Genomic DNA, 21,160 nt, shown 5'->3' on the forward strand with positions numbered 1-21,160 from the left:
AACTAGTTTTTGAATTTCGCCAATGTTCACTGCGTACATCCAGATGTGGTGATAAAAATTGAATCGTTTATTTCATTCCTTATTGTTGCTCAGTAGCGTACCAAGGGGTTGGCAGGAGTGGTTCTCGCCACGGACGCAGCAATAAGGGGGCGGCATTTCGATTAATTAAAAAGAAAAAAAAATAATTTGAATTTTGACCTCTTGAATTCAAATTATGTTTTTCGCAATCACGAGTGTGTGTGTGTATGTAGGCGTGTGGGGGGGGGGAGAGGGGGTATGTGTTTTGTGTATAGGGGACATGTGTATGTGTATGTAGGCATGTGTGTTTATGTTTGTGTGCAGGTATGAGTGTGTGAGTAGTTGTATGTATGAGTTTGTGTGCGGGGGGGGGGGGAGAATGTGTATGTGTCTAGGCATATGTGTTAGGATAGTTGTGTGCAGGTGTGTGTGTATGTGTAGGTGTCTGTATGTATGCGTGTGTGTGTATGTGTTTGAGTGTGTGTTTGTGTGTGTGTATGTGTTTGTGTGTGTGTATGTGTTTGTGTGTGTATGTGTTTGTGTGTGCGTATGAGTTTGTGTATGTGTGTGTAGGCGTATGTATGTGTGTGTGTACGTGCGTGTATGTATGCGTGTAAGTGTAGGATATTGACGCAACCTGGAATGTGATGTGTGGGTACTTGTGTGTAGGTGTATGTGTGTGTATGTGTTAGTGTGTGTGCGTATGTGTGCGTGTGTGTGTATGTGTGTGTAGTTGTGTATGTATGCGCGTGTGTGTAGGGCATGGATGCAACTTGGAGACGGTTTTCGCTATGGGAGCAGCATGGTGAGGAGCCGGTCGACGGTGATACTGCAGAGGGTGCTGGCGGGAAAATAAAATGATAGCACATCAAAACAGTCAAGTGAAAGCAATAAGCAATCGTGATTGCTCAAAAAAAAGGATTTTTTTTTTCTTTCCTTGAAATTTTTTTAACAATTGGTCAGAAATGTAGAAAAATGTTTCTAGAAATCATTAAAAAAAAAAAAAAAAAAACTCGCAAGAAACAGAGCTAGAGGGGAAAAATCCTTATTCTCAAAATAAAAGGGGGGGGGGGGGAGAGAATTTTACCTTTGACATGAAATTCTTTTCCGATTCATTGAGTTACCCAAAAGACAAATCGCATGCATAATACAATTTGTATACCAGGGAGCAGTGGCGTTCTATGCAGGATAATTCCATTTTGTTTTCAGGGAGGAAACCACAGTTTGTCGTGCATAGTTTGAAGTATATATTTTTTCTTAGGCTAAGTATTTATTCTCATTATAATCCTCATATAAATAATAGCCAATGATCGAGTAACCCGCGTGTTTCAACAATGAAACCAGCGCCACTGCATGATAATTCAATTCGCAACTCCAATAAACTATAGGGGGCGCTTCAGCCAATGTCTAATGGCGGATGAAAAAGGTAAAACAAACGCATGTCGTAACTTATAACTTGTTTTGAAGCTTAATAAATGACAGTAATATTTCATCGTGTTTGTGGGAAACTTTCTTTTCTATTCCTCTGAAATTACATTACATCATGAACTCTCTGAAGCCTGTAATTTTCTCCAAAGAAAACACGTGGAACGGAATGTTTTACCTTTTTCTTTAGTATTGTTAATCACTGCAAGGTAGCGTATTCGAGCTCTGGAGTTGCGAATACTATGTTTAGGTAATGTTTAACATCCACGGAAAGGCTTTATTGTTACGAGGCTGAACTTGATCCGGTAACTTAACAGTTTTACTGGTAAAACTCATTTCAGGGAAATGAAGAAACGAAAGAATGGTCAACAAAATGAACTCTATCGACTGGAGTTAAGGGTTAATACACTGCAGTTAGGGTTACCATTTCAACTACAAAATATCACTAAACAGGCAATGACTTAATTCGAATGTAGAAGCAATTTTCAGTCATGGGGAAGCCTCACTTAAAGGACAGTATCAATCGAAGGAAAGTCTCAAAGGAATTAGAATAGCAATTGTCAAATGCCACAATTTATACGCTTGATTTTAGACGACCTAAGATTGTATTAGGGGGAACTATTGTGCAATGAGATTAGATCAAATGAAGTTATCTCACCGATGACTAATTTAGTTAGTGACTTTTTGAGTTGCATAGTGTAATTGGAGTCTTTTGCAGAAAACAATATGTGTGGGTGAAATTATTTTTTTTTTATTTCCCCCATGGTGATATAATATAATGATATCCTTGGGGAGCTATTTACATATGAAATATGAAACTGGAAAATAAATTCTCTCGAAGCATAGATAATTTAGTAAACATGCAAAACCATAATCGAGGTTCCATTAAATTAAACTTAAGGTTTGCTGACTCAGTTTACATTTTTAAATTGCTTAATAGAGAGCATGACAACAATCAGCCGACTCGGCTGACCAAGAAACTAAAAATTCGACTCCTTAAAAAAGAGAGAGCTTCTGAGCTACCGAAACAACATACAGTAAAATCACTCTAATGCGGACAATAACGGAACACATTTTTTTTGTCTGCAAAAGAGGGGGTGTCCGCTGGACAGGGGTTTAATAATGTTATTTGCCTTATCGGGGAATTAAAAATTTAAGAGGGGTGTCCGTATTTGAGGTGTGTCCGTTAGGAGGGGTTTTACTGTATATAGTCAGCTAGAGTCATTTGCATGGATTTTTAGATATGCATTTCAGATGCGCATTTCCCGATGTTAGAACGGTGGCCAATCAAACGAAAAAGGAACTTCGTCATTTCATGACGTAAGGCACGCACGTGTCTAAGATCCGGGAAATATGTTACAATAATTGAATTTAGCATTTGTGACATTGCACAATGAATGAAATCCGGGATTTAATTAAAGCCAAATATATTAAAATAAACATAAAGAATTCATAATATCATTTGGAATTCCCAATAGGAATTGGTTTAGGAACATTTTCCCGGACGAAATTGAAGTTCCAAAAACGCAGTTTTAGAAAACCATTGGCAACCGACTAAGAAACAAATAGGTTCAGGGACCTTGCTACTGCCTTCCCCTCTTTGGCTAAATCTCTACATTTTAGTTTCTTTAAACAAAAATGATGTGCACCCCTCCTCCCATCCTCCCCAGGAGCATGCGCAAATCAGATCCATAATAAGAGGTAAAGGGCTGCACATCCATGATGCCACACTTTTTTTCCAACATTTTATACCCGCTCCCCCCCCCCTTGTCACAGAGTGTCCCTTATTAGTTCAACCTCTCCCAGCCCCTTCATTCCATGTCACGCAATTTTTCATAAACAATTTATTTTTAAGTATGCGTGCTGTCACACTTCTGGTTACCCCATCCGTCCCCGTTGTCATAATTTCACGAAACCCCTTCCTCTCACAAAGTGTGACATCATTTGTGGATAACCCCTAAGTAAAAGAGATCAAAGTTACCATGACTGACTATAATCCAATGTTTTTCAACCTGGGATAATTTGGCTCTTCAGGGGGGGGGGGGCGATAAATTCTTGAAAGACGGTAGGGGGCGATGAGTATTTAAAAGAAAAAATGCTATTAATAATAAAACGGCCGTCAGTATCATAATTTAAAACTTACTACATAAAACTAATTGTTCAGAATTCAAAAAAAAAAAAAAAAAGCTCACAAATTAAAAAAAATAATAAAAAGAAACAAGTTCAATTTCAGAAGCTTTCTCCTCCCACCTCGGTTAGTATTTTTTCAATTTTTTCATTCATCGCCAAGTTTATAAATTTTCAAATTTTTGCATTTCATTTATTTTTTAAGTTTTTGTGCTCAGTGTTTTTCATCCTCCCAGGTTTAAATTTAAAAAAGAAAATAATTTTCCAAAAGATGTCCTCCTGTTTCTGAAAAGTGTTGATCTTAGTTCGTTTTGGAAACGAAAAGGTGTAAAAAGTAAAAAGAGATACTTTTATTATCAGTTTTTTTTTTTTTTTTAAGTTTAAGACAGATTGGATAAAATTGTTTGCACAAATGTTACTTCAAATTAAGGTAAAACATTTATATTTTATTGACATTCGCAAACTCAAACTTGTGATTTTTTCAATGAATGGAGGGGGGGGGGGGGCATGGATATCAATCAATCTATATAGAGGTGCAATGCAGTGTTGCCAGATGGTTAAATCCAGATTTTCCCAATTCCCTTTCAACTTTTCCCCAAAAAGCGATGTTTTCTATCAAAATTCCCCAAATTCAAAAATTATTTTGCCACTAATATTTTCATAAAATGAATCTACTCCCTCTAATATTTTTGTTTCTTGAATTTTTTTTTCCCCCAAAGAGCCAAATTTTCTTATAAAATTCCCCAATTTTTTTTTCTTCCCATTTTCGCTTTTTTTTTTTTTTTTTTTTGTCTTCTTTATCTTTCATTATCTTTACTAATAATAAAGCTGAAAGTCTCTCTGTCTGGATATCGTCAGGATCTCTGTGACGTGCACAGCGCCTAGACCGTTCGGCCGATTTTCATGAAATTTGGCAAATAATTAGTTTGTAGCATGGGGGGTTGCACCTTTAAGCAATTTTTCGAAAATTCGATTTTGTTCTTTTTCTATTCCAATTTCAAGAACATTTTCCCGTGCAAAATTATTATGAGATGGACGAGTAAATTATCAAGTTTTTAGAACGTGGAACCGTCACGTGGGCAAGCCAATTAGCGAGAAATTCATCATGCATTATTTGTAAATATACAAGGGAACCAAAAGACCTTTTAATTTTCTACTACGGGCAAAGCCGTGTGGGTGCCACAAGTCATAAATACAAGCGCCTGACCGAGATATAAGAAATAACCAAATATTTCTTTTCTGCTCGCATTTACTACTCTGCTTCTGTATGTACATTTAAACTATGATTTTTAGATACATCTATCCAAGAACCTTCTTCATCACACTTATTTTTACCTTTTTCGCGTATCAACTAGTTACTCACGCAGAACATTAATGCGAATTCCGTAGCATAATATTCCACATAATGCGAATTCTATAAAGTTGAGCAAAGCTAAACCAACGCTGTTTGATACAAGAAATGTAACTACTACTTCTTTTCGCAAATTTAAATACGGAAAAAAAGAAAAATCTCTTTTCCCGATTTTTTTCCCCCAGAAGTTTTCCAAGAAAAAAATGTTTCCCCATAGATTTCCCCTCAAAACCCATTTCCCCAAAATTTCCCCAAAGAGCACCAGATTTCCCCAAAGTGGGGAAATTTCCTCCAATCTGGCAACACTGGTGCAATGGGTTCAAAAAGTTTGGGAACCACTGCTATAATCTGTACGTCAAAACGCCTTCTTAAAATACATATAAAATTTGAACTCTTGCCATCTTAAATTCAAATTATGATTTTCGCAATCACATGTAAGTGCAGGATAAGGCCGCTACCACCCAGGAGGAGCGGATTATGGTGAAAAGTGCTGCTCGTAGAGAACCGGTAGACGAGGATGCTCGCAGAGGACCCGGTTCAAAAAAATAAAATAAAATAAAATAAATTAATTTGAATTTTGTCATCTGGAATTCAAATTATGTTTTTTTTTGCAATCACGAGTGTGTGTGTGTATGTAGGCGTGTGTGTTTGTGTGTAGGGGGTATGTATGTGTGTAGGCATGTGTGTTTGTGTCTGTGTGCAGGCATGAGTGTTGGTAGTTGTGTGTATGAGTGTTTGTGTGCGTGGGGCGGGGTATGTGTATGTGTGTGTAGGCATATCTGTTTCTGTCTGTGCGCAGGCATGAATGTGTGGGTAGTTGTGTCTATGTGTGTGTGTGTTTGTGTGAGTGTATGTGTAGGTGTCTGTATGTATGCGTGTATGTGTTTGTGTAAGTATGTGTTTGTGTATGTGTGTGTAGGTGTATGTGCGTGTGTGTTCGTGCGTGTGCGTGTATGTGTAGTTGTGTATGTATGCGCGCGTGTGTAGCATATGGATGCAACCTGGAGGCAGTTTTCGCTATAGGAGCAGCATCGTGAGGATCCGGTCGACGGTGATGCTGCAGAAGGTGCTGGCGGGAAAATAAAATGACAGCACATCAAAACAGTCAAATGAAAGCAATAAGCAATCGTGATTGCTCAAAAAAAAAAAGAAAGAAAGAAAGAAAATGGCGTCATTCCACAATCAATTGAAAACAATTAGCAATTCTTGATCACTCAAAAAACATTGACCGACCTGGCAAATGGAAAAAAACAGATTCGCAAAGGAAGTCGCCAAAAAGGGCGATAACTTGTCTTCTCTCGCCATAAACGTTTTTTGACAGCTAGTTTCCCTTTCGAATAAAAACGTGAGTTGCCGGCTGTTTGAAATCATACCGCGAATCGAGCTCGTGCTGCGCGAAGAGTCAAATTTCCATTTTATTGTTTTGTGCCCTATTTATATATTAATTTTTTTAAATCCAATTTCTGTGCCGGATATGTCTGGGGCTCTCCTTCAAGCGTGGATATTGTCGTCTGTCTTCCTGGCAAGCATGGGCACCTTCGCAGGGAAAGTGCCAACAGTTTATGATGTTCTACAATTAGTGTACCAAGTGTGTTGTAAGTAGTTTTGTAGAAATTACCTCTACTTTTCTTTATTAAAATTAATTATGATTTTCAAAAGGAATAGTGATGTTATTAGTGATGTTATTCAAAAGGAATAGTGATGTTAGGAATTATGATTTTCAAAAGGAATTGTGAATAAATTCAATATCTGACCAACTGAAAAGAAATAGTCTCTGTGATCAAATATATCAGTTTTAACTTTCAAATTCCGCAACCGCAAGTTTTGAACAAAAGATATACTTGAGGTTTGTTTGAAAACAGCTTAAAAAGCTGAGTTAATTTATATATCTACTAGTGGTAACCGCTGGTTTCCTGACAGAAATAGACTACATTTATTACTACACTAGTGGTACCCGCACGGCTTTGCCCGTAATAGAAAATTAAAAGGTCTTTTGGTTTGCCTGTATATTTACAAATAATGTATGGTGAATTTTTTCGCCAATTGGTTAGTGCCCATGTTACGGTTCCACGTTATGATAATTTCGTAATTTACTCGTCCATCTTATGATAATTTTTGTTCTTAAAACTGGAATAGAAAAAGAACCGCATCAAATTTTCGAAAAATCGCTTCGAGGTGCACACCCCCATGCTACAAACTACTTTTGTGCTAAAGTTTATGAAAATCGGCCGAACGGTTTAGGCACTATGCGCGTCACAGAGATCCTGACAGACAGAAATCCGGACAGAGATCCTGACAGACAGAGGGACTTTCAGCTTTATTATTAGTAAAGATAAAGATTACTATTATTATTATCATTATTTGAAATTAATGTGTCACGCCTTCAAGGATTGATTTGAATTGGAGCTCACGGGAGCCGAGTCCCTGCACTTCTTTTCAATTGCACGCGGATTTTAATATTTTAGGTAACATGCAGATAATTTATGTATAAAAGTAAGTCGTGGTGACTATAAATCACATATTACAACCCAGGGCGTTCCCGTATCCGCCACTATTTGTGGTTTTACTAGTTGGATGGGCAGGGGTGCCCATCCCCCCCCCAAGTTCAATGGCGCAAATCTCCCCTTAAAAATATCCCCCCCCCTTTTTATTTTCAGCTCTCTTTTTTATTTTTGTAAATATTTTCTTTGTTAAATATTTTTATACATTTTTAAAAATATTATTTATTTATTTTTAATTGTTGTTATTATTGATATTTTAATTGAAAAGTTCTGTGCTACGCCAATGACACACACACAAACTAAATAAATAAAGGAAATTAAATACAAACAGAATAAACTGAAATAAAATACAAACAGAATGAACTGAAATAAATTAAAATAAATAATTTAAATTAAAAATAAATCAATAAATCAATTTGAATAAATAAATAAAACTATTTAAAAAAATCCCCCCCCCCAAATTTAGATGGCGCAACTTGCGCCAAGATCTCCCCTGTGGGCACCCCTGTTGGATGGGACCCTGAAGACAGCGCTGTTTTTTTTTTTTTTGGATCCAGATCGGAAGCTCGGAAGCCGAGCAATACCTGATCCAGCACCCTCAGAGGTATTGATTCACTTGGAGGACTTTGTAGCCACGACATATTTGACGTGCCCCAGAGATCATTAACGAACACGGAGGATCTTCGCAGCAATTTTTGATGCAATTCTGAAGCAGATTCTTACTAATTGAATTTTGAGAAAGAAAGAAAAACATGAATGTATTTCTGAAAAAATTAGAGTTTTCACAATCAAGGATCGCAGACATGTTCTGAAACATGTTATCTTTTCCCTATTATTTTTTCCTTTTCTGTGCTTAGATTTTGATTTAATTTTTGCTTTTGTCGGTAGTGTCGATGAAAATTTACACAAATAATCAAAAGCAGGCTCATCAAATAAAGAATTATTTTTGTTTTTCTGATTACCTTAATGCGGTTTTGAGACAATTGTAAAATTCGAGATAAACCTTGTTTGTTCCAAAGATCATTCTATGCCAGGATACATTTGGCAAACGTTTCAGTTTTTTTATTTGATTAAATTTTCATTCAGTTTTGAGCCGCTCAATTCTACGAGATTTTAGCATCTTTCGTAAAACATGATGAAACATTACATTACGCCCAAGAGCACCTACCACTGCGATTGGTTTAAGCGGTGGGATGTGGCTCTGAAGACAGCTCTGTTTTTTGATCCAGACCAGGAGTCGAACAACTTCTGATCCAGTACCCGAATAAGTACTGATTTGGAATTGGAACTTAGAGGACTTTGTGATTCCATTTTTCAGTATATTCAAATTTTTAACTTTACGATTGTGAATAGATTTATATATATACATTTTACTTCGATGATTGCTTTATGCACTATGGTATTATGTACTTCTTTTTCTACTACATTTACTATGAATAAATATGTTAAAAGATAGACTGAAATATACGTAAAGCGTATAGCTTATAGAAGCACGGAGAAATCAACATTAGAGCATTGAAATTTCAAAAGAAAAAAAAATAACTTTCCAATACAAATAAATAAGTAAAGAGTGATGTTTTAAAACCTGGTTTCCTGGTTACAGTACTTGACTGCAAAAATATTATTTTGTCAGAGAAACCTCTTTTTATTTAAAAAAATCTTTATTTACTTATTTATTTATTGTGCAATAACAACATTGCTGTTTTAGCACTACTGTTTCATCTGTTAAATTAAGTTAGACTGCATCAGGTTCCCCATGTCTCACAATCTTGCTTCTGCCATCAGTTGAATTTAATTTAGTATTTTATTGAGGACTAAATTCGTCCGCACACTTTATATTAACCTATTGGTACCCGCACGGCTTTGCCCGTAATAGAAAATTGAAAAGTCTTTTGGTTCGCCTATATATTTACAAATAATGAATGGTGAATTTTCTCGCCAATTGACTTGTGCCCATGTTACGGTTCCACGTTATGATAATTTCGTAATTTACTCGTCCATCTTATGATAGTTTTGTTCTTAAAATTGGAATAGAAAAAGAACCACATTGAATTTTCGAAAAATCGCTTCGAGGTGCACATCCCATGCTACAAACTAACTTTGTGCCAAATTTTATAAAAATCGGCTGAACGGTCTAGGCGCAATGCGCGTCACAGAGATACTGACAGACAGAGATCTGGACAGAGAGAGATCCTGACAGACAGAGATCCGGACAGAGAGACTTTCAGCTTTATTATTAGTAAAGAAAAGAAGATAACTATACCATGGTTTTACGTAACTAAGCTCAGTAAACTCAATCAATAGTTATTAAATAGTTTCTTTTACCCCTGTATCTTCGAAAGCTCGTTCATTGAACTTATGAGTTAATTACTTCTTATTTCCTCAAGGAGAAAAACAAAATAAACGTTCTCTAAATCTACTCAATAAACAAAAATAATAACCTTCAAAACAAAAATAATTTTTTCTTTTTATTTTCAAGACTCAAAACTATAATGCATTTTTGTGTACTATTCGCTATTTTCCACTGATTTACATAATTCACGGCTGCAGTACTTTTCGATAATTTTTTGAGTGGATGGTTTGACAAATGAAATAAGTTTAGCACGAATAGATAAAACTGAGGTAATTATTTTGAACATTCAATAAAACAAAAGGCATTGAATAAAACACAATGTAAACGAAAATGTTTCGTGTTTCAGTTGCTTCTTCGTGACACGCTTTGTTCTGTTGTAGATACACTTGTCGTGTTCACTCTTCCTTAGTCAGTAAAAGTGTAATTTAACGCCATTTTCTATGCACGTGAAGACAATTTGCATAACGTTATTTAGTTATTAAAGTGACATAATTTTTACTGCATTTGCGATGAAAAGTTTTTTGATTCCATCATCATTTTTTGAGTATCAACTTTATCATTTTTTGAGTATCAACTTTTGTATCAACTGTATCATTTTTGAGTATCAACTTTTGGATCAACTTGATCATTTTTTGAGTATCAACTTTTGTTCTTAACTTTAAGTCATTAGGACGATTTTCCTAAAAAAAAAATTTTTTTTTCATTTTTTGAAATAAAAAAAAGTTGTTTTTTTTTTTGTTGCCTTTTTATTTTTTGGCATTGTGATTAGACATTTTTTCAATTTGATTCTTCGGACTTCAGACTGCTTTACAGCAAAAATAAGTTTGTTTCTGTTTCTGTTCCTATAAGTTTGTTTATGTTAAACTTTTCTGGCTTAATACTGCAAATCAATGCTATGAATAAAATGTATAAGTTTGTTTCTACTAGAGTCTTTTGACTGCGTATCACTGCTAAAAATAGCGCCTATAATTTTGGTTCTATTTGATTGATTTCACTGACTTTGTTCTGCATATCACTGCTAAAAGAGGCGCATTTAAGTTTGTATCTATTTGATTCTTTTGACTTCAGACTGCGCACTAGAGATGCACCGATAAGCAAATTGGCCGATTACCGATTAATCGTGTATTCATATTCGGCCAATTAATTATTATAATGATTATTTTTAGTACTAATTTACTAAATTCCTCTTTTTTTTTTTTTTTTTTTTTGATTTCGGAAATAGTTAATAGTTTTTTTTTTCTCCCTTTTTCTAATTTTCCAAAAATAATTTCAAAACTTCATCCAATTTCTTTGAGCCAATTTCCATATCATTGTTGAAAAATTACACTATGTTAACTAAACATGAACCTTAAAGAGTATTAGTGGGTAGCCTGTGGTCAGCAGGCAAATTTAGGAACACTTGTAATTGAAATGTACTTTTTTAGTTTGCAGCCATTAATCCAAGATTTTTATTTTTCACAAAATTTATTAGGTTATAAAAGCACTATGGTAAAGAAGAAAAGTATCGATGCATGAAAAATGTTGCAACTCTTTTCATGTGGATATTTATTCAAAATAGAAAAAATAAATAAATAATGACATTACTTCAACAATCAGTTTGTTAAAAAATTTATGATAACGAATTATGTATCGATTTTTTTATTGACTGATATATAATAACAATTAGTTTTTTGTTGAATCAAAAATTAATAATGTAAATAGTTCTAAAATGCCTGATATAGTTATATGTATAGTTACAAAGAACAAAAACACTAAAAAATGTGTCATCAAAAGCTGGGGTGAAGGTATCATAACATAAACTTATAAAATAATTCTGACTTTTTTGAAGAAATAAAATATAAGCATTAGTATTTTTTTTTTCGTTTGAGAGAGTTTTAAGGGAAGGTTGCAGTGGGGGTCATATACACATTTGCTTATTTCTGTTACATTTCTGTCCTTTAAAAGATAAATAGAACTATCATCTTTACTAATAATAAAGCTGAAAGTCTCTGTCCGGATCTCTCTCTCTCTCTCTGTCTGTCAGGATCTCTTTGACGCGCATTGCGCCTAGACCGTTCGGCCGATTTTCATGAAATTTGGCACAAACTTAGTTTGTAGCATGGGGGTGTGTACTTCCAAACGATTTTACGAAAATAAGATGTGATTCTTTTTGTATTCCAATTTTAAGAACATTTTCTCGAGCAAAATTATCACAAGATGGACGAGTAAATTACAAAATTATCATAACGTGAAACCGAAACATGGGCACAAGCCAATTGGCGAGAAAATTCACTATACATTATTTGTAAATATACAGGCGAACCAAAAGACCTTTTATTTTTCCATTACAGGCAAAGCCGTGCGGGTACCACTAGCTAATAACATAAAAATAAAAAGTAACTGCAAGGCAGGTAATGCGAAAAGAGTGGGGGAAGGGGGGAGGTGATTGGATGGGATAAATATTGACTTGATAGAGATGTGGATTGAAAATTCTTTTTGTTATTGAAAATATGTGAATGGAGAGGGGTAAGGGGATTTTCTTACTCATGTTTTTCGTATTCTAGTTTAAAAGTCCTGGAATTTAGTTATTCTTAGTAGTGTCTAGTGAATATTAGCTGTGAGAGTTATTCTTTATTTCATTCAGTTTTACGCACTTTCTAAACTATTTGTTTTGTTTTTACTGTTTCCACCTTCATACAACATGTTACAGCAGTGTTAGCAGAAGATTACATTTATTTAATGTTAATTAATGTACTCAACATTGCTTCTTGTTGAAGGTATACTTAAAAAAAAATATTTTTTAAAAATATTTTTTCCGTCGATTAATCGGCAAAGTTTGTCCGATTATAAATAATCGGTACAGTGGCTGATTATGGTCGATTGATCGGTGCATCCCTACGGCGCACCACTGCTAAAAATGACGAACCGAAAAAGTTTATTTTTATATGATTCTTCTGACTTTAAACTGCGTGCGCATTGCTACTAAAAATAGTGCTTTTAAGTTTGTTTCTATACGATTCGTTCGATTTTAGACTGTGCATCACTGCGAAACATGTCACCTATAAGGTTTGTTTCTGTGATTATTTTGATGTCAGAAGTGAGAATGCGCATCACTGCTAAAAGTGATACACTTATAATTTTGTTTCTGACTCTATTTTAGTCTCCGCATCGTTGTTAAAAATGACGCTGGAATTCCAAAACTTTGTAAAAGCTCACAACAAATCAAAACCGGAATTATTCCTCTTCCGATAAAATTGCTAAATCAATACTGAAATAATGATTGTTGTCGCAGTTTCAATTCGAAAAATTACTCTCAGATGATTTCAAGCTCACTAATTTTACTTTCAGTGCCATCAATAAAAATAAATAGATTTTGGTTAAGTGAAATTATGTTATATTTGATTAATCACAAATAATCAAATTTTTCATTCGATAAATTATAAAAATAACCTTTATGATGATTTGCTTGCGTAACTTTTAACCTAATTGTCAGTGTTGATCAGGTGAAAAACGTAATCGAAAAAAAAAAAAAAATCAGAAATCACTCGACGCGATTTATATTAAATTATGTGAGGCAATTTTGGACCATGTCGATTAACTCTACACCACTTTACATTTTGTTGCACATTTGACTTTAGAAGAAGGTGTAGAATACACAATGCTGCTCTCTACTGAACAGGATGAAATATCATAAACTAAATTCCAACTTAGGATGACCTACTCTCTTCGAGTTTCCAATGAAGTTTAAATTTAAAAATGTAAATAAAAACATTGTAAGCTCGACGATATATGGTTGTCTAAGCCTAAGCAAAAGTTTCAATAATTGCGTAATTCTGTAGATTTTCTGCAGGTAACTTCAAATTTTGCAGGAGTCTGCAAATTTTCCGCACGTATTTTTTAAAAAAGTACAGTTGAACCTTGTTTATTCGGCCCTCGTTTTTCCGTTTCTCCGGATCAAATTCGTAGCTTTGTTTAAAAAAAGATATGTGTTCAAGTAGATAATTTTAAGCTATGAGAGCAAGAACGTATCTAAATACAAGAACACCGAGTATTCACTTTTTATTTTGATTCAATGTACAGCTCCTGGTTAGATGTACAGTAAATTATGGATTAGCGAGAATGGGATTATGGATATGGCGAGGTTGAGCTAAATATCCATTCAAGAAAGTTAAAATTGTCGATTATTTAAAAAATGAATATCTGTAAAACCCTCCTTTTCAATCGGTTCGCGACAAACTAGGGCCGTAATTATTTAAAGGGTTTTCTTGCTTACTCTAAGACACTTCTATTGTTTTTTTATACACACTCTACAGAGTTGTTATGCAATTTTTTGATTACAGACGCTAGTAAAAACATCACATTTCTTTGCATTTGAAAGTACAACTCTCTTCGTTTACGATATTTTTTATATGTCTAGGAAAATGTCCAAAAAGATATTTATTTAAGTACTAGCTGTACCCAATGCGCGTTGCTACGCCAACAAAAAAAAAAAAAAAAAAAAAAAAAAAAAAAAAAAAAAAAAAAAAAAAAAAAACATCATTATACTGATTTTCATGACAATCGGTCGAACGGGGCTGAAGTTGCTACTCTGCAGTGCCACCTGGTGGCGAGTGGCTTCAATGAGCATATTATGCACCTTCTCCGTGGAAAAATACATATAAATAGCAATTTTCATAATAATCGGTCCAGGTATCAAGTGAAGCCGTGACTATACTCAAACTTTGTACTCACGCAGTTTGCAAGATCAATCAATCGCTAAAAATATCAAATAGAAAAAGTTTTAAATCCCCCCGTTGCATGAAAAGCCATAAAACAATAAAGAAAGAATTTATTTGTTCAAACTCAAGAAAAATGACAACTTCTTATCAATGAGATCTTTCACGCGAATTAATTTCTGCAGCCGATAATTTTATTCGTATTTATCCAATGGATTGTGACTTAAATTGGAATAAAAAAGGAACTATCGATCAGATTTTTTTCGAACGGGTCTATAAACATTCCCAGTACCAAAAATAACAAACGGTGAAAGTTTCAGCCAAATCTGTCGGGTAGTTTTTGAGTTCATGGATGACATACAGACAAACATTCATTTATATATATATAGATTGCTTCTAAAGCACGTATATATATGTACACACACCCCATTCTTTTGAATTAAAAAAAAAAAAACATGATAACTTAATTTACGTAAAAAGTAGTGTGGAGTCCACACCAGATTGTTTCAGAAAAATAATCATTTACGTTTGTCAGAATCGTCGTGAAACTATTTCCTGTATCTTACTCTCTTATAAATAAATGCGCACATGCATTATTAACAGTTCGTCTTTCATCGTTTCATCTGAAGAAATATATTTAGAATTTAATCGGTTGTAAATCTTGAGTGCACACGAACTCTGGTCGTGACGTTTTAGGAGCAAGAAATGTCCCGTAGAATTACAAAATAAATATTGAGACTAACGGCTGTCAGCGCATCGGAAAATTCCGAGAAATTCTTCTGCAGAGGAATGTCAAGGGTAACGATAAAAGAAATTTATTCCTCGTATCTTCGATTGTTCTGGAATCAAGTTCAGAAATATAAATAAACATTATTTTTTTAATGGCAATATTATAAATACTCGATAACCCAGCAGTAAAATAATTTCTTTCAGCAGTCTGCGACGCAGATTAAAAAAAAAAAAAACTATTTTGCAAGATGAACCGAAGTTAGAGTAATCGTAAATTATGCATCGTTAAATAGCATAGTAATTATAATGATAAATTTTCATATTTATTTCTATACGCAAGGTATGTCAAGTGATTTTCAAACGTGACAATAATATTTACAGACAAATTTCAACATTATCAAACAGAATAATAACTTCAGAATATGTGTTTTCTCTTCTTAAATATTACATTCTCTTTAGAAAATTAGAACAAGCACGTATCTTTTCATCAGTACGATATAAATTTAATGCCAATTTTAAAGCTCACTATATTCTTTTATTTTAATAATAGGCACTTTCATAGAAAATACGTTCGCTTTTTAATTTATTTTATTTTTCTAATTCACAAATTTCAATTGCTGACAGTGAATCCACTTTGAGTCGTTATTTCTCAAGACCACTTACGTTAATTTCAAAGAGGCAACTTACATAAATCTACACAAATCTTCTACTCAAATCTTTTCACTTTCACATTTTATACACAAATCCTCTTATTTATACCTTCTACACTTTTTTTTTTTTGCATCTACACAAATCTCTCGGGAACAAAAAATACAGATAATCTTCCAGATAAAACTCTCATCTGCATAAAGCTCCCACATACACAAATAATTCCATTCACACAAGTCTGTCATCTACACAAACGTTATTTACGCAGATTCTTCCATCTACCCAAATCCTCTCTCGTCTACACAAATTTTCTATGCAAATCTTCTTATCTGCACTAATCTCCCCCACAAACGTCTTCGTCTACACAATTATCCTTTATACAAATTATCTTATCCATACAAAAACCTTCTACACATATTCTTTCATCTAAAAATGTTATACACAAATCCTATCACATCACCACAATTCATCTACTTAAATCTTCTCTCATTTTCAGACCCTATAATCAAAATTTGAACGGTTCGGTACTTTTTTAGCATTCGAAAAAAAAAAAACACGTATCTTCTCGGGTGCCCAAGTACCACCCTGCCAAATTTTGTCGAGATCCGACGTAAACTGTGGATTTGTAAAGGGTATCCCAAGATTATCGCAAGATTTGAATTTGCCGCCATTTTTGCAATAAATTGTGGGCAATCTTGAAAAAAGAACAATGTGGCAGCTGAGGGTCTAGGGTTATTACAAATGGAGCGTTTTCGATTCTATAATGCGTTTTCATTATCGAACAATTATTTGAAAAATAATGAAAGTTTAGGCGGGTCAAGCGGTTTACTGTTATTGGCGCTCGATATCGCAATTAGGTAATGCGCGGGTGGTTGTGGGATTGCTGACATAGACGTTTGACTTCAAATAACCCCATAGGGAGAAGTCTAATGATGTAAAATCACACGATATAGGGTACAATTCATATCACCGAAACGAGAGAGTACACGAACAGGAAATTCCTTATGCAGTGATTGAATTGTTTCGCTGGCTGTATAATAGCATAACACTCCATTTTTACTAACCCTAAACTCCCAGCTGTCAAATTGTTCTTTTTCCGTGGCTGCCAACAATTCACAGCAAAAATTGTGGCAAATTCAAATCTTGCGTTAATTTTGGGACACCCTTTATAAGGAACATATGAACAAACACACATATATATACACATATATTCTCTGTTCTATTTATATTGATGAGTATAAATTTTTGAACATTATTTGTATTATTATGTTCTATGTTTTTCAAAGGAATTTTTTTCTTGACTGGAATAGACTGCACGTGTAAAATATTACTAGATAGGTGGTGCTAAAAGCAGAGTAAATATTTCACCCTCTCACTTTGTCCCACATTTCCTTGCGCTGAAATGATAGTCATAGTTATAGAAATCATAGTCAATAGCCTTTCCGAAGTAAAATCTGGAAAATAGCCTAACATCAGAAAACAGCTCTATCAGCTTTTTAAGGAGTCACAGTACCTTTCAAAAATTTTTTTTTTAATTAAGTAAATTTTATATTTCTTTGAAAACATAACATGCATACTTATTTCTTAATCAATATTTCATTTTCAAAATTTAAAAATATTGCCTACTTTTTTTAAAAATTCAAAAAATTGAGGAAAATTTCAAATTTTTAAAATCTCTAAGGTTTTTTTATTTTTGCACTAATTAAAAAGAAGTTTTTTGCTAAACGATCACTATAATCATCTCTAAAAATATGTGCATTCATTTGCCTATGAGTTTATTAGAAAATTTTCTGTGTTTAATTATGTAAAAAATCAAATTTAAAAAAAATGAGTTTTAAAAGTTCAACATGCTCTAAACATTTGAGTAATTTATAAAATGCTTATCCAATGCACAGTTTTGTCAAATATGTTATCCCAATTGCAAAAAGTATTACTTTAAAGCTGTATCTTTAATAGAAAAAAATCTTTAGGGATTCTAATGATATGAAAACGCAAAAAAAAAAACATCATCGAGAAAACGCAGTTTGAAGTTTTCCTTTTGCATAAGAACACATAGCGAGCATGGACTAAAAACCACGCATAACTTTTTAAATATTTGAACTAAAGCAATGAAACTTCTCCCCTGTGTTCAGAATAGTTTTTAGTTTTGAAATAAGCGATTTTTTTTTTTTTTTTGATCGTTTTCTCATTTTTGAGGTACTGTAACCCCTTAATGGCAATCATACAAACGCTATCTGTGTTCGCTAATGCGTAACACATACGAAATCATCCCTTTCCACAAGGTTTACCGCACTATGGCTGTGTTCTCAAACTCAGCAACTTAACAGCTATGACAATCACTTTCGGATTTCGATCAGCACCAGGCACTTCAATAATAACCAAGTCATTGTACGCTGTTCATAGGAGGAAAAAAAACAGATTAACGCATCAAAAAATATTTTTCTCATCCCTGGCGTTTTCTCCTAACCCCTGACAAGGTCCAGTGATGTTTTAGAGCACAAGATGACGGTGGGATTCGCGAATTTATGAGTTTTCTCCCCTCTCTGTCGATAAAATAGGGTCGATTTCTTCACAACTTTCACATTTAATCAGGATTAATGTTTGGAAAACTTTCTTCATAATTTCACACGCAGAATTCGATGCTTTGCAGGTGTTTTAGTCCACTTCCTTGAAAAATATGTTTCTCGAAATTGTCTCTTCTAGATACGCAACTACACCTTTCTTCGTTTCATTTGCTGCTAAAAAGAGGTTGTTCCTTCTTGTAAATTTATCGTCTGTTGTGTTTTCCATTCAATATTTATCAATTTATTATCGTCTGTAGTTTTATATTTTTTTGCATTATTTAGTTTAATTTTCGTCTGAGCTATCCATAGACTAATAATAAGAATAGACCGAGCTACGGCAACCCTTTGCTGCTCATGAACCAAACCATGTGACTAGTGGATATCCTAGCAACAGCGGGCGTTGATCGTAGCAGACGATCAACGACCGCGAGAAATAAAATAAATAGAATTGATGGAACGCGGAATATTTATGGAGTCCGATTTGTAAATTTGTTATTCGAAGTTGTAAATATTTTGTTAATATAGTGAGTTTTTTGTTTAGATAGTATTGTGCATTTTCTTTAGTCAATTTCAATAACTCTCTAAGCAATTAAAGATGCAAGCGCCCAAATAGAATCGGCAAACGGTAAGATTTTTACCTACAATTTCAATTTAAGATTCCGATTAGTACATATTTGCGTTAACGCAAAACGTTTCCTCCATTACGTTCACGCCAACGCTGACGTAGCAGTTCCAAATGAAATAAAAGTTACTGAAAACTGTGATCAAAAACTAATTACTAATGTCAAAATAATTCATAACTAAAAGAAAAACAGTTCAATCTCTGCACCTGGAAAAAAATTTATAATGAAAACACATTACTTAAAATACATGTCGAGTGCCAAACTATAGATAATGTTGCCATCTAGCAACCACGCCGTCAAAGTTTTCGCCAAGCCTTCCACCAGTCACATGATGTATCCATGAACCAATTTTTTCATCAGCAAATCTGGGAAAGCTCGGTCTACTCTTATTATTAGTCTATGGTGCTATCTATTGTTTTTTCTAATGGCGAACGACAAAAGAAATTAGGTAGAATAGTTGAAATGGTTCGATGGAATGTGAGTCTTTGTTTTTCTTGCCCGTTGTTGGTGGACAGTAATATTTTATGTAATGATTAATGTTTGGAAAACTTGCGTCACAATGTCATACGCAGAATTCGATGTTTTTCAGGTGTTTAAGAGCAACTCCTTGAAGAATATGTTTGCCAAAATTGTCTCATTTATGCACACAAAAGCACTGGCTCTTATAGTTTGATGCTAAAAAGATATTATTTCGTAATTTTTCGTCCTTTTGCCATCAAGTTAGAATTGCTTTAAACCTCTAAAAAGCAAGAATGCTAGTTTTTGCGCTTTTGTCTGATACAGTAGTACTTCCTTTAAGGGACACCACTGAATAAGGGACACCTCTAATTAAGGGACATTTTTTCAGATCCCAGTCCCTTTGAATAGGTACCTCCATGTATTTGCCTCTCATTAAGGGACACTCTATTTAAGGGAAGTCACAGAGAAGAATTCCAAAAAAAAAATATGCATAATTTCATTAGAATCATCCAATATATTGGAATTTAAGGTCCCTTTTTTGCTCAAAAATTAACAAAAAAAGTTTGTCTTGACCATTGAGAAGGAATACTAATGGAGGGAGCGACAGCAAATGTCTCAGTCAGATAAGCTTCAAAAACATTTCTCCCAGGTCAGGTGACTAGTTTGGCTGGGAAGTTGTCGCGTTTTGGCACGCAATCGCTCTTTTGGCACTAAATATTTTTCAGACGACGGCACTAATTATGAAGTCGGGGCTACAAATCAGAGCTGCAGAGTCTGCCCATCTCTGTTCAATTCAAATGAATATGTATTCTAAAAAAATATCGTCTGCTTTCAAACAACAATATTATTAAAACAGAAGATTAAAGCCAAGCCAAGTAAGAAGAAAACAAAGTAGAATAATTCAACCGCCCTATTTTTTAATTTATCGTCTGCGTAAATTTATTTTTATTATTTTGGAAACAATTAAGAGTTGTTATTTTTTCTGAGAATATAAGATCGACCTAGTGTGTTGTGAGTAAGCGAAAGTTTTCAGCCTGAATTATTGTGATGAGTTTTTTGTGCATCGGTGTAGTTAAATTGAGGACCTGTGTGTGCTTTTCGAAAAATAGTATTGAAACTTTCTCTAGAATTGTTAGAAGATTAACAGAGTTTTGAGTAATGTTGAAAGATTAGCAGTTCTAAAAGGTATCGTTACTGATTATTGTTACTAGCAAAGGCAAAGCTGCGAACCTTTTGCCAATTTTAAATAAATAACGGATACAAATACAGGTCTGTCATTCTAACTCCCCTTCCCCACTTCTTCCCGGATTTTAAAATATGATGTAACTGCATTTTTCATGTATTTTGATGTTTATTCCTTGTAATGACGGTCATGTACAAATATATGTTTTAAGAGTTCTCTCATTGACTGAAAATTTATGGATTCTTGTGTCTTGTAATCAATGTTTTGAAATTATTTCATACGCAGGCACACTAGTATTTAAATTAAAGCATAAAAGTAACAAATATTTATTTTCAAATCTAAAACTTGTTCTAAACGCATCTGCTGTTCACAGGAGCTTGGCGAGAAGCTACTCGCCAACAAAGCAAACGTACACAAATTACTTGAGAGCCGTTAAAATAATTACTAGTTAAGTAAAAAGTGTTTTTATGGAACTAAAATGTTAT

At 34.0% G+C, this 21,160-nt stretch overlaps 1 protein-coding gene across 1 annotated transcript in view; it reads left to right on the forward strand.

The window, feature by feature from the left end:
• Positions 1–6,406: 6,406 nt before the first annotated feature.
• LOC129221311 (uncharacterized) overlaps positions 6,407–21,160 on the forward strand; it is an 83,884-nt gene continuing 69,130 nt past the window's right edge. The window contains exon 1 of the mRNA XM_054855772.1: positions 6,407–6,516. Coding sequence (XP_054711747.1) covers positions 6,450–6,516 — 67 coding nt within the window. The 5' untranslated portion in view covers positions 6,407–6,449. The remainder of the gene's footprint in view (positions 6,517–21,160) is intronic.

The sequence above is a fragment of the Uloborus diversus genome, chromosome 4, assembly GCF_026930045.1.
Source record: "Uloborus diversus isolate 005 chromosome 4, Udiv.v.3.1, whole genome shotgun sequence".
Lineage (NCBI taxonomy): Eukaryota > Metazoa > Arthropoda > Arachnida > Araneae > Uloboridae > Uloborus > Uloborus diversus.